The sequence below is a fragment of the Eleutherodactylus coqui genome, chromosome 1 (genome assembly GCF_035609145.1).
Source record: "Eleutherodactylus coqui strain aEleCoq1 chromosome 1, aEleCoq1.hap1, whole genome shotgun sequence".
Lineage (NCBI taxonomy): Eukaryota > Metazoa > Chordata > Amphibia > Anura > Eleutherodactylidae > Eleutherodactylus > Eleutherodactylus coqui.
In genome coordinates this window covers 88,875,736-88,890,404 of record NC_089837.1, presented here as the reverse complement: position 1 = coordinate 88,890,404, position 14,669 = coordinate 88,875,736, and the positions used below count along the sequence as shown (strand labels likewise).

Here is a 14,669-nt window from a genome sequence, read left to right as displayed (position 1 = left end):
ATTCAATCAGATAAGATTAGAAATGTGTTCCACAGAACTGCAGTGTTATATGAAGTGCAGCAGAGCGGTGATTTTTTCCCAGGCAGGAAATAAATTGGCGCAAGCCTGCTGTTAAACGTAGCTGGCTGCGTATGATTTCTTTACGTTCTCCACCCACCACACACGTACCCAGAACGCTGAGGACTGTCAGAGGCAGGCCAAATAGAATGTTTCCCTTTTTCTTTTTTAAAGGGAAGGCCCACTGACTATATTCAATCAGATAAGAACTGTGTTCCACAGAACTGCAGTGTTATATGAAGTGCAGCAGAGCGGTGATTTTTCCCAGGCAGGAAATAAATTGGCGCAAGCCTGCTGTTAAACGTAGCTGGCTGCATATGATTTCTTTACGTTCTCCACCCACCACACACGTACCCAGAACGCTGAGGACTATCAGAGGCAGGCCAAATAGAATGTTTCCCTTTTTTTTTTAAAGGGAAGGCCCACTGACTATATTCAATGAGATAAGAACTGTGTTCCACAGAACTGCAGTGTTATATGAAGTGCAGCAGAGCGGTGATTTTTCCCAGGCAGGAAATAAATTGGCGCAAGCCTGCTGTTAAACGTAGCTGGCTGCGTATGATTTCTTTACGTTCTCCACCCACCACACACGTACCCAGAACGCTGAGGACTGTCAGAGGCAGGCCAAATAGTATGTTTCCCTTTTTTTTTTAAAGGGAAGGCCCACTGACTATATTCAATCAGATAAGAACTGTGTTCCACAGAACTGCAGTGTTATATGAAGTGCAGCAGAGCGGTGATTTTTCCCAGGCAGGAAATAAATTGGCGCAAGCCTGCTGTTAAACGTAGCTGGCTGCGTATGATTTCTTTACGTTCTCCACCCACCACACACGTACCCAGAACACTGAGGACTGTCAGAGGCAGGCTAAATAGAATGTTTCCCTTTTTTTTTTTAAAGAAAAGGCCCACTGACTATATTCAATCAATAATATATGTCTTCTGGCCCTGCCTACACAATTCTGTCCCTGTAGTATTACTGCAGGGTGCAATGCTCTGCACAGCCGATTTTGAAAAAAAAAAAATGCAACACTGCTAACAGCAGCCTGCACAGTACTGCACACGGTTAAATGTGGCCCTAAGAATGACCGTTGGGGTTCTTGAAGCCTACACTCACTCCTAACACTCTCCCTGCCTAACCACCACTTCTGTCCCTGTAGTATTACTGCAGGGCGCAATGCTCTGCACAGCCGATTTTGAAAAAAAAAAAATTGTGCAACACTGCTAACAGCAGCCTCCACAGTACTGCACACGGTTAGATGTGGCCCTAAGAAGGACCGTTGGGGTTCTTGAAGCCTACACTCACTCCTAACACTCTCCCTACAGCAGCTCCAACACAACAGCACTTTCCCTCAGCTAACTCACAACGCATCTGAGGCGAGCCGCGGGAGGGGCCGATTTTTATACTCGGGTGACATCTGATCTCGCCAGCCACTCACAACAGGGGGGTGGTATAGGGCTTGAACGTCGCAGGGGGAAGTTGTAATGCCTTCCCTGTCTTTCAATTGGCCAGAAAAGCGCGCTAACGTCTCAGAGATGAAAGTGAAAGTAACCCGAACACCGCGTGGTACTCGTTACGAGTAACGAGCATCTCGAACACGCTAATACTCGAACGAGTATCAAGCTCGGACGAGTACGTTCGCTCATCTCTAGCTGTAAGCTCTTTACAGACCAACTAAGAAAATGTCAGGAAGATCCTACTAGAACAGCTGAACTTTATATGGGGTAAATCAGAATCCCTGTAAATAATGGAGGGGGAGTACTGACTACTATTTATCATGGGTTTACATGTGATTGGCTGATTCTGAAGGCAACCCCATCCCCAAATATAAGAGGGTGTTCACACTTATGCAGCAACATTATATTAGTTTTTTTATTTTTCCACCCTAAATGATTTCAGTTTGGTAATGGACTTGCACAGATAATGGGTCACACTGAAGGGGGAAATAAATGTGAAATGATTCATCTTGGTCGGATTTTTTAACATGACAAAACCTGGCATTTCATCAGGGGTATGTATGTATACTGTATTATTATTAAATACCCCTAGGTGGCGCTCATTATACAGTTACTGTAGCTGACTCTTCTATAGCAGGATTATACATGGTAGGAAGACTCAAGGAGTCGGGTTACTGATGAACACACCTAGATACCAAAATCTAAAACAAAACGGGATGAGGCATAGTAGAAGAAGACATGGTGAGTACAGACACAATGCAGTGTATATAGGGAGCCTTCTAGATTTCACCTCTCCCATTCCTGAACTATAGAGGATCTAGTCATTCATGAGACAGAGAGGGTCAGATTAGTGAGTAATAGTCTCTACAGTATCTTGTAAAAACAACCCTAAGTGGTAAAAGTGGTTAGGGCCCTTTAAGTCAAGCCGATTTATCATTTGAACGAGCGAATGATGTTATCGTTAGTTTATTTCGCTCGTCTGGTCTGTTTATACAGGCAGATACATCGTTGGCTTGTTCAAATGAGCAATTGTTCAAAATTGTTCAATCTTTCAAGTGAATGAGAAGGCTTGAATGAGCGCTCATTAATGATTAGTGAACGATGATGATTGGCTCGCATTTAGACTCCACGAATATCGTTAATTTTCACTTTTTTTAATGATTTTTGATAATTTTTTATTAATCATTCAATCTAAAAGCACCCGTTAATGAAGAGCTCTGCTATATCTGTGCCTGTTTACCTATCTGTATGTCCCTTTGGTAAACTGATTAACATGTGAGTCGCCCTGAACTGCCCTCTCATTTCTGTCTTTAATGGGGTTTTCCGGGATCTAACTTTTGAGAAGCTATCCTCAAGATAGGTTGTCATTAGTCAATCGGCAGGGTACCTTCATTTGGGATCCCCCCCTATCAGCTGCTTGCTTGGCTGGCTATTAGTGTGGACAGAGCCAGAAGCAGACGGTTCTATCCATATTGCAGTGGGCCGGGTTGGTGATGCTCGCACAACTCCTATTGGATTCAGTAGGACCTGGGCTCTGCCAATTAAAGTATATTTTAATTGTCTGTATATGACTATTTTTGTTTATATATTACTACAGTGATGTTATCTGATACCAGTTTATCTTCTGCCACTAGCTGGATGTGTTCTATAGTGACAGCTAATTGGGGTAGTCCGGAATCAAACAGCTTTTAACTATTAAATTATTCATTATGTTACTGCTGCTATTCTATAGCAACCTTTTTTTAATATTTGTTACCACCTTAAAACCGCTAATGACTTTCACGGACGCACCGCACAACAAATATTGGCCACGACTCAGCCGAAACATGGCTTCCCCTCTCCCTATACATTATACGGAGAACAGCACAGACTGTTTCCCTGAAAATAAAACCTACCCTGATAATAAGCCCTACCCTAATTTTCGGGTAAACTTGAAATATAAGTTCTTGCCTGAACATAAGCCCTAGCTACTCTACAGGGGAAAAAAAAGCAATACTCACCTAGTAGCCATCATTTGGGTCCCTTGCACTGGGCTGTGGCACTGCTGCAGGCTTCTGCGTAGTCCTCGGTAGTGAAAGAGCATATTTTCCTGGTAGCTTGGCTTGAATACCCCGCATCCAGCAAGTGATTGCTCTAATTGGTTCATCGAATGCCGTGTCAGCGCTCGATTAACCAATCACAGCGATTCAAAGATGTAATTCAATGAATGGCTGTGATTGGTTAATCGAGCACCGGCACTCAATGATCCAATCAGAGCAATCGTTGGCTGGAGGTGGGGTATTTAAGCCCAGCTACCAGGAGGAAATGTGACGGCTCTGTCACCGCTAAGGACTACACGGACGCCTGCTGCAGTGCTGAGACCAGTGCAAGAGACCCAAATGCCAGTTACTAGGTGAGTATTACAAGCCACCCCCTGAAAATAAGACACCGTGCCTCTTTTGGGGAAAAAATTCCTATGACAGTGTCTTATTTTCAGAGGGAACACGGTAGTAATAGAGTAAAATTACCGCAGCAGACAAAAGATAATACAGTTTCAATTAAAAAGTAGTTATATCTGCTGTAATACAGCCACTTTTGTTAAAAAAAAAAACTTGTAGGATTTGACCGGTGTACCCAATAGGGGCACAGCTGTAATACATGGCTTTGCTCCTGTCATACCAGCAATAACTCAGATGCCAACAGTTTAACTGCCACAGTCAATAACGCAATGGCATCTAAGGTGCTTGACAGCGGGCGTGGGCTCCTCCTGTTAGCCCGTCAGCATGCAGGGTAATGATGGATTACAATAGTAAATCTGTGACTTAAGAAAATCCCCAGTTTTGTCATTGGTTTTTGCCTGTTAAGTCATGAATGGCTCCAATGACTAGGCCATGCCCCAACAGGCGTAGCCTAAGAGTTATTTCTTTACAAATAAATTTAATGAAAGTTAATCAATAAATGTGTCCCAGAGAAAACAAGCCCCACTACTCTAACGGGAAAAGGGTCCAAATCGCCTAGTTCTTAAGGGGTTAAATTTGTTCATAGAGCTTTTCTTTATGAATCAACAGCAAAGTATCTTAGTATAGTAATCCCACCAAGGCTGCAATTCAGCCTTTTTATTATAAGTTTGACTGAAACTAAAATGTTTTTCCCTTGCCTACACCCTGACCTCTAATTATCGCCTTCTCACTTTTTTTTCTACCGGGTGTCTCGATGAAACTAAATAGATAATGCGAATATGATAGTATATGCTAGAAATGCATTGGAAGACATAAAACAGTTGGCAGTGTATTGTCATTACTAAGACAATACCTCCCCCTGGTGGATGGATCCTGTAATCATTCCTTATTTTACTTTTCTACAGTTGTGAAATGTAATAAAAGAGTAACACAAGGCTGAAAAAAGACACATGTCCATCCAGTTAAGCCTATTATCCTGTTGGTCCAGAGCAAGACAAAAAAAAACATGAAGTAGGAGCCAAGTGTCCTTAATTTAGGGAAATAATTCCTTCCCAACTTTATATCTGGCAATCAGAATAATCCCTGGATCAACAATTCTTCTGAAGTAATTAGTGATTATAACATGTAATATTGTAACACTCAAGAAAGGCGTCCAGGCCCTCTTTTATCAAATTTCAATTCACCATGTCCTCAGGCAGAGAGTTCCATAGTCTCACTGCTCTTACAGTAAAGAACCCCCTTCTATGTCGGTGTAGAAACCTTCTTTCCTCTAGATGTAGAGGACGCCCCTTATTACATCACAGTTGTGGGTATAAATAGATGATGGGAGAGATCTCTGCATTGTCCTCTGATATCCCTGATATACCATACATAGTCATTACGTCACTCCTTAACAGTATTTTTTTTTTGCTGAACTAAATTATCCTAATTTTGATGATCTGAAATAATGTTGTTCTTTGTAGATTTGTACTTTTTCATTTCATTTGCTCCAAATTGTACTCTGCATTTCATTTACAGTCTTTCTTCGGAGGTGTATACTATCCCGCATCGTCCCTTACATACAGCCAGCATTCACTCAAGATGCCAGGATACGTTGCAAACCCCCATCAATACCCATCTGCGCCACTTCTAGCACTGGCACAAAATGGCAGTCTCCTTCAGAGCTTTAGGTTTCGTCCCCGTAAGGATCTCATCGACTGGAGGCGTTTTAGTGCCATTGATGTGGACAGAGTGGCTTATGAATTAGATATCTCTACGCTGCAAGAAACCGTCAGCACAGTGACGTTTTGTAATCTGGATAATGAGAAATGTCCGTATTGTCAGCAGCCTGTGGACCCCGTGTTACTCAAAGTCCTAAAGCTGGCGCAACTGACAATCGAATACCTTCTTCAGTGCCAAGAATTTCTCTGCAACAATGTGGCACAGTTAGAAGATCAAGTCCAAAAAGCTATTGGAGAACATCAGAAAACGAAGGATGACATGGCCAAGCAAGGCGAGGAGTTGAGGAAGGTTAAGGAGGAGAACAAGATAAGGAAGAAGCTGTTTGAAACTCAACAAACAATATTCAAGGCTGACGCTAACAATTATCATAAGGTGAGGAAAATAAATTGTAGGAAAAGTCGATTAAATGTGAATTGATACAACTTTGGGGAAAGTTGAGTATTTTATTGTGCTCTTACCCTTCCACCTACAGTGCCAGCTGTGTGATAAAGCCTTCATGACCTACTACCATCTCCAGGAGCATCATAAACGTAGACACCCTGAGGCTGCAGAGCTTGGTAAATTCAATATTGACTATGTAATATCTGTATGTTGTGTTGTATGCTAACATCTACTGTAGGGTCCAATACACTAATTCTAAACTATGTTAGTCATAGCAGATAATTTTTCATTAAAATGTTAGATCCAAACATATCAGAGATATCAGTCCATTCTTCTTCAAATTAACAGGTGCTCTAGTTATTCAGAATATATAGTAGGTAAATTAAATAGGAATATTACTTTAAATGCAAATTTTCCACAGAGTTCTTAGTAAGAATTCTTTGGACCCGCCTCCGAGGAGTCTTGTGTACAGAGGTAGTAGAATTTAATTTGAACTTTAACATGTTAATCCCTTAGTAAAGAACCTAGCTTGTGCTTTAAGGACCAAGCGATTATCATCATCACACCGCAAGAGCCACAACTTGTTGACAAAGCTGTATGTGGGCTTTTCGGTGGGGTGACAAGTTGCATTTTTTAATAGCACCACTCTGGGGTACATATATTGTATAACCCTTATTACATTTTTTGGGAGGGGAATAGAAAACCCCTCAAATTCCACTCCATTTTGGATTGCTTTTTATTGCATTTACTAGGAGGCAAAGATTTTAAAACAATTTTTACAGCATTTACCATGTGCGATAAATAGCAATATATTTTCATTACAAATGCAGTAAAACATATTATGTGTTGCTTTTTTTAAATTTTCTTTGGTATTTTATCCATTTTAAAAGACTGTTGTGCGGAAAACAAGCGTATCTTTTTTTAACTGCATATTTTTTTTTTAAATTAAACTATATTGAACTCTTTTTTTACAAAGGGACTCGAAGATGTGGTAGTTGGATCATTAGGATAGTACACTACATTATTTATGTAGTACATTCTACTAAAACCATGACAGCAGCCTGTTAAGGCCCATTTAGACACAAGGATTATCACTCAAAATTAGCTCAAAAACCGTCTTTTGAGCGATAATCGCTGTGTGTAACAGCACTGACATCGTGCAGTTTTCATTATGCTGTCGCTCATCGTTGTCTTTCAGCATGCTGAAAGACATCTATGTACCTTATCAGGATTCACAGCGGGATACAGCTGATACTATTGTTTCAGCTGTATCCCACTCCCTGAGCGGTCCAGCTCTGTCCTCCACACCGGGCACAGAGCACTCAGCTGTATAACAGCTGGATGCTCAGTGCAGAAAACAGCTGGATGCAAAAGGCAAGCGGGGACACAATGCTTGTCTTCTGCATCCTCTGCTCCGAGCGATCGGCTGTATAACAGCCGGGCACTCGGAGCGGAGAACAGCTGGATGCAGAAGACAAGCGGGGACACCCTGTTTGTCTTCTGAATCCTCTGCTGGCAGCGCAAGGTGATCGCTCATCTTGAGCGATCATCTTGGGCTGCAAATGACACGATTATTGCTCAAAAGTCGCTTTAGCAACATCTTTTGAGCGATAATCATTGTGTCTAAATGGAGTGGCAGGCATTGAGGCCTTTGTCAGGCTTCCAACTGCTATAGTAACCCATTGGTATTCTGTAATGCAGGTTGCTGATGGGTGACTGAAGGATCCCCCTACCTCTGTCATCTGCTTAAATGCTGCAATTGCTATTGATTGTGGCATGTAAGGTATTAAACTGACAGGATCACATAGAAGATGAAGCACTGAGTGAGAAGCCCACGAACCAGCGGAAGTCAGTCTGTCTAAACGCTCTGTCGTTTAACCCGACTGTTGTCCCGTGTAAAAGGGCCATAAGCCGCCAGTTTAAAGGGATGTATGTGCAGATTAAAAACCCATTAGTAAAATGGTGTATTAGCCGTCACTATTGGCCCCTTAACATGGTCCGACAGTCAGAAAAACAGCTGCACGAGCGCTGACATCACCGCTAAAGCTGTCAGCGCTCATAAAAAGGGTTTACACTGACAGACTTCACCGCTGGATCGCTGGCTTCTCGCTCAGCGCTTCACCTTCTATGTGAAACGGGGAGCGATTACACGGAATGGCGATCCAGCGATGATTTTTAAGCTGATTGAAATGGCAGCCTAAAAACCTGTGAATGAATAGTGAGCGATTTCTGTGCATTTCCACTGCACGATTATCACTCAAATTAGATAATTTGAACACATTTTGAGTGATAATCGTCCCCTGTAAATGGCCCATAAGGGGTTAAAATAACTTTCTGTGCCACAGTTTATCTACACTCTTAATAGCTTTACAATGCTTTTTGTGTTAAGAGAACAATAGCTTTCTAGTGGCTTAACATAAGATAAATTATCGCAGAAAGCCATCGCATAAAACTTTGCAACATTGGTCCGATGTAACTCAGCTCAGTCGGAAATGCTGCCGTATATAGAAGCAACAACACAATCAAATGTGGTATCATTTTAAAAAATATCAATGGAGAGAAAAGACGTATCACAAAAAGTAACATGGCACCGTGTTGGCTAATAAAATCTAGGGGATTTTAAAAACATTGAAGGAATTAGCAGTATTATGAGCAGTTTTTTAAGTGCTCTTTTTGTCTAGGTCAGATTGTTTGTGTTTCTTTAATTTTTGCCTTATTTGGCACACATCCTTTAATATTTTTGGGACAATTGCCCTCTCCCTTGAACCATTCTTTTCATTTGGTGGATTGTGCTTTGCTGATTTCTATACTATGTGCCTAGTGGAGCAGAGATGCGCAACTATTCGCAACTATTCCACAAGGTCATGTTAGAGTATACGTTCAATTTCGGTGATACTCAATGGGTATCGTAGCCTTCTCATCCAGGTATGCCTAACTATTATTCAATACATTAAAGACAATTAGAAACACTCAAGTGATATTTCCAAGCTCTCCTGAAGCGTTTCATTATTTACATAGTTTATATAGAGAAATGCAAAGCAGTGATTATAATCGTCCTACTATTGTAAGTAGAGATGAGCGAGCGTACTCGCTAAGGCAAACTACTCGAGCGTGTATTGCCTTTTGCGAGTACTTGCTCGCTCGTCTCAAAAGATTCAGGTGCCGGCGGGGGTGAGCGGTGAGTTGCAGGAGTGAGCAGGGCGTAGCCGGAGGGGGGGAGAGAGATCTCCGCCGCATTCCTCCCCGCTCTCCCCGCCTCTCCCCGCCCCCCACCGGCACCCGAATCTTTTGAGACGAGCGGGCAGGTACTCACGAAAGGCAATACTCGCTCGAGTATTTGCCCTTAGCGAGTACGCTCGCTCATCTCTAATTGTAGGTAACATAAGTGCAGCGTTTTTCTTCTTTTTTTTTTGTTACAAATCACAAACTAGGTCTTCTATGACATTTGCATATATTAGTTCTTTCACATGCCGTCCACAAACTGGTTCTAGCAGCCTGTTCTGCTTTTGACCACTTTCATGAGTTTTTATGAGTGAACTACATTAACCTGGAGAGATAATGTCCAGAAGTCAAGTGAATGCTATTGACCTTGGGGGAATAATGTGCAGAAACAACTGCTAGATTACTCTTACAGTTGCAATTAGTAAAGTCGTCATGCACTGACATCACACCCACTTTTGCAGACAAAACTGAAGCTTACGGCACAAATGAGTATAAAACTACTGTAGAAGGGCACATTTATGCAAAATTAATAGTGCAACATAAATAACAAAAACTCCCCATTTTTTTCTGGAAGTGATACCCTTATTGGCTAACCAAGTAAATTATAGTTACAAGCATTTAGAGCATTGTCTGCCTTCATCAGGAAAATTTTAATAGCCCAACATACACATGCGACAAATTTTTAGCTTAATTGCGATATCACGAAAAGAAAGTTATCTCTATTAAAAAAATGTTGTTCTCTTAACACAAGAACCCCCCTTGTAGATGAATTCAGAGTGTAAATAACCCATTCCATAGCACAGCACACGATGATATCACATAGGGTTAAGAAAAGCCAAAGAAAAACCCATCTGTACATTACTGCAGTTGATGACTTTAGATTAGGGCTACGGTGAGACTTTTTGTAGCACTGCTCATTGACTTTAACTATCGAGGGACCATCGCTGTCAGCTATACTACATGCAATTTGCAGTAGCTTGACAAAGACTCATGCTTTAGAGTCGAAACGTCGCCATCTTGTGTGTTGAGGAGGCATTACTATCTGTGTATTCTCATGAATGCATAAAATACAACCGCACCAAACCTGCTGCCTGACGTCTTTCTTATTATAGCTATACTACATGCAACACAATGTATACTTTAGATCTCAGTTGTAGTTTAGTAGTTAAAACAATCAGTAGCACTACAGAATGTCTCATTGTAGGCCAGGTCGTTTTGCCCAAAGGCCAAAATCAGTTGTCTTTTGCAATACACTGATGATTGTATAAGTTTGAACATGAAGTAGTGTAGTGCCCTCCTGGCAACCAGATAAACAATATTATATGCATCGCTCACTTTCTATTATAGTCTGTGGGAGATCCAACACCAAACAAGTAAACATGCTGAACTGATTCAGTGACTCCCGTAGAGCACAATAAAGAGTGGCCACACACGCATGTCCTCCCTCTATCAGGGACTACGTACTGGGTACCATGAATGTCTCTGATGGGAAAGACCCTTGAGTATTTTCTCTTATAGTACCCATTCATATGGCTACTGTTTCTCCACTTTCTCATTACACCTTAAACTCATCTTAGTGAAATTGGGTCCTTTCATAATTTGCCCCAAATTTACAAGATTTGTGTGAGAGGTTAGGTATGATTTGGTCAATGATTCTTTAATTTTGATTGCTGTCCCTATTTTAAGTTAAGTTTTCCAAGTTCTATTCTTCCCCGAGTAACTGCATTCTTGCCCGAGGGTGGGGGTGGGGGGGGTTAGCGGAGGGGAGAGAGAGAGAGATCTCTCACTCTCTCCCCCGCTACTCCCCGCTATCCCCCGCTGCCCCCCCCCCCCTCGAGCACGCTTGGACAAGAATGCAGTTACTCAAGAAGAGCGAGACTCGCTCGATTAATTGACTTATCCGAGCGTGCTCGCTCATCTCTATTAAAAATATTTTGAATTTGCATCTTACAGACAAACAAAAGAAGAGGCAGGTTGATGATATACAAGATGGCATCCAGGAGCTGAAGAACAGCCTGGTGAAGACCCAGTCTCAGCTGGAGACAGAAAGGGAGATTGAACATCAGCGCAGGATGCAGGTTGAGCAGCTATTATGTGTCACTGCTAATAGAGTATCCATGTTTTTCATGTATTTGAATCTGGCTTTGTCAACGGTGACTTAACCCTTTAACCCGTTAAGGACATGCCCTATTTTGGGCTTAAGGACACAACGATTTCTGGGGGATTTTCATTTCCACTTTTCAAGAGCCATAACTTTTTTTATTTTTCCATTGCCATGGCTGTATAAGGGCTTGTTTTTTGGGTGGTGAACTATATTTATTATTGGTACCATTTTTGGGTGCATGTAATGTATTGTAAAACTTTTATTAGCGCTCTCTCTGTGAACCCTTTACACGCTGCGATATACATAGATTGCAGCGTGTAAGGGGTTAACAGCGGTGGTCGCTGTCCCAATGCACCACCGCTGTTCTATCAGTAAAAGCTGGCTCCCGCTGCCGGATGCCGCAGGATCTCTTCAGATTCCGCGAGAGCCACATGACGTAAGGTTATGTCATGCTGCTTTAAGTACTAGCTTTCCATGACGTAACCTTACGTCCTGTGGCGGGAAAGGGTTAAAGGGGTTGTGCCAAGTTATAAAGTTATAATCTTTCCACAGGATAACTTTATGATCGGTGGGGGTCTGACAGCTAGGATCCAGAGAACGAGGGTCCAGTTGGTTTCCAAATAAATATGGAGGAGGTCGCACAGGAGCGCAGCCGCTCCATTCACTTCAATGACAGCGCCAGAGATTATTGGCGCTGTAATTGAAGTGAATAGAGCAGCCATGCGCTTATGTGACCTCCACTACATTCACCCAGGGACCCACCCGACCCCCTTTCTCTGAATGGAGTCAGACCCCTACCAGTCATAAAGTTTTCCCCTATCCTATCTCTGGGAAAAATTGAACAAAAAGCAAGCAAAAAATCATATGTACCCAAAAATGGTATCAATAAAAACTACAGATCACCCCACAATAAACAAGCCCTCTCACAGTCCCATAGACAAAACAAAAAAAAAAAGATTAGAGGGGTCAAAAGATTGAGACAGAAAACATTTTTTTTTCTATTATCGAGTTTATTTAATGTGGTACTGCTTAAAAAATATGTTTGGTATCGCCGTAATCATACTGACCCACTGAATAAAGATAACTTGTAATTTTTACTGCATCACACATGCCATAAAAAGAACACCTCCTCCAAATGACGCAATTGCATTTTTTTTCCATTTAGCCTTGCTTAGAAGTTTTTAAAACTTTCCCAGTACATTATATGGTACTTTAAATGATACAACTGAAAAATGCAACCTATCCCACAAATAACAAGCCCTTATGTAGCTATGTTATCTGAAAAATAAAAACAATATTTTTTTTTTAAGTGGGGGTGGAAAAAAATGACAATGATAAAAAATAAAAAGGCTGCATCAGGAAGGGGTTTAATAGATTGCAATACATGAATACATGTCTGGCCTGGGAGCCTTCACTATGTTCCAGGCTGCCATGTGAGCCCATCGGTACCCTATGATCATGTGCTGTGGGATACAATAGGGTGCCGGAGAGACACCCACTCCAGCTAGCTGCATTGACTGCATCATTTAACCCTTTCCAATCCAATTTGTATCCTGGTTTTCCTAGGGGGCTTACTCTTTTTCTGCCGTTATACAACGGGTAAACCCAGTATTGCATGAGGCGACACATTGGATAGGCTCCGACAGCAGAGAGGCTGGCAATATACAGTAAGAGAACCCCGACGGACGTCTTCCCACATCAGAGCTGTACAGCCTTAAATCATAATGTCTTCAGACATCAGACAGTGGATTGGAAAGGGTTAAGTAGTCAAATGGCTGTAATTGGAGCTAGCTCTGATTGCTAGCTGTATAGGTGAGTGTCGGCTGTATCAAGCAGCCCTCACCAGCCGAGTATGGAGTGTTCCATACTCCAGCTACGACTACATAATATACATTCGTGTTAAATTAAATGATTTAGCAATTTTATTAAATTAGCTGTAAAATATTTTGTAGAATTGGGTAAGACTCCATTTTTCTATCATGTGATGTTAGTCGTGATCCTACTTCTGTTATTTTTTCTCTGACATCACTTCTCCTTGTATATGTACCAGGAGCTAGAGGAATCAAGGCGAAAGGAAGAACATTTGATAAGAGATTTTGAAAGATGGAAAGAAGAAGAAAGAGTGAAGCTTCAAAATGAGATGGATAAACTGAGACAACAGCTCGTTTCTCACTTTGAAGACCTTGCCCTGAAAAGCACAGCAGTAAGTGAGGAGATTCCAATTTTGCATAGAAGTGGAACTATTCAAAGTGTAGGCAGCAAAAGGAAGTAAGGGGTGTCAACTATGTTCTGTCTTGTCTACAATTCATGAGGCCTTGTCAGTCCTTCTAATGATACTGGTGGGTCACAACTGTAATTCAATTGCCTGAAGAAGGTGAGTTGAGCACGCTATAGATTATTGATAGGGATTGTGAGGAACACAATGTGGTAGGTAATCCATAAGAGTATGAGAACAGTCTGGAAAGGAATGTTCCCTAGGGCACAAGAAAAGAACAGCTTAAGTCACAATACTCAAGCAAGGTTTAGGCTTTCTATGAAAATTTATGTTGGCCTATCACTGCAAAGGAAAAAATCAACTAAAATACAACTGTATATAGGTGATATTTACCTATATACTAATACAAAGGTATACAAGGGCAGGTGCAGACACTACTTCCCAGCAGAATGCAGACAGATGGCTTCTGAAAGAGGACATATTGGCCATTTTGTTTAAGGGTAAACTCAAGGAAAACCACCAGCCACCAGTGGCAAGGGGTAAAAGTTCAGCACAGTAGTAAAAAGTTAAGACAGAAGCCACTGGAGGTAAATTTCTGGAAAGACAACAGAATCCTGACAGCTATTGTAGTAAATACTTACAGCCGCAATGAAATAACAATTCAGGAGAAACTTTCTCATTACTCTACATAGTGTTGCTCCTCTGTTATTCCTCTTAGAAATGCATAAATTGACACCTGGGTTTTGCCATTCCACTTACCAAAGGGGTGTGTCCCTACACAGTCTCATATTGGCAGTAATGATTGGACAGTGTCATTCTGTGCAGGCACATCCCACCAACTGGTCACACCCAGGAGGAATAACAAGAAAACAGTACAACATAGAGTTATAAGAAAAGATGTCAGAGTTGGTATATTATAAGGAATACAATAATTTACTAAGTCCAGAGAGCCGTTGGGTCCTCCCTAAGCAAACTACAGATTATTTTTTTAATACTACAACAGAACTGCCACTATAATATGGGCAGTTTATTATGATGATACATATACTTTAAAGAAATTGATATAGATTGGGGC

At 41.5% G+C, this 14,669-nt stretch overlaps 1 protein-coding gene across 4 annotated transcripts in view; it reads left to right on the top strand.

The window, feature by feature from the left end:
* DZIP1L (DAZ interacting zinc finger protein 1 like) overlaps positions 1–14,669 on the top strand; it is a 60,839-nt gene that overhangs the window by 21,547 nt on the left and 24,623 nt on the right. For 3 of the 4 annotated variants that reach the window (XM_066598073.1, XM_066598072.1, XM_066598071.1), the window contains exons 1-5: positions 2,223–2,253; positions 5,469–6,044; positions 6,145–6,229; positions 11,229–11,353; positions 13,430–13,582. In XM_066598073.1, the coding sequence (XP_066454170.1) occupies positions 2,251–2,253; positions 5,469–6,044; positions 6,145–6,229; positions 11,229–11,353; positions 13,430–13,582 (942 nt within the window). In that variant the 5' untranslated portion in view covers positions 2,223–2,250. Of the gene's footprint in view, positions 1–2,222; positions 2,254–5,468; positions 6,045–6,144; positions 6,230–11,228; positions 11,354–13,429; positions 13,583–14,669 lie in introns of those variants that run through there. The other variant, XM_066598074.1, reaches the window with a different exon arrangement.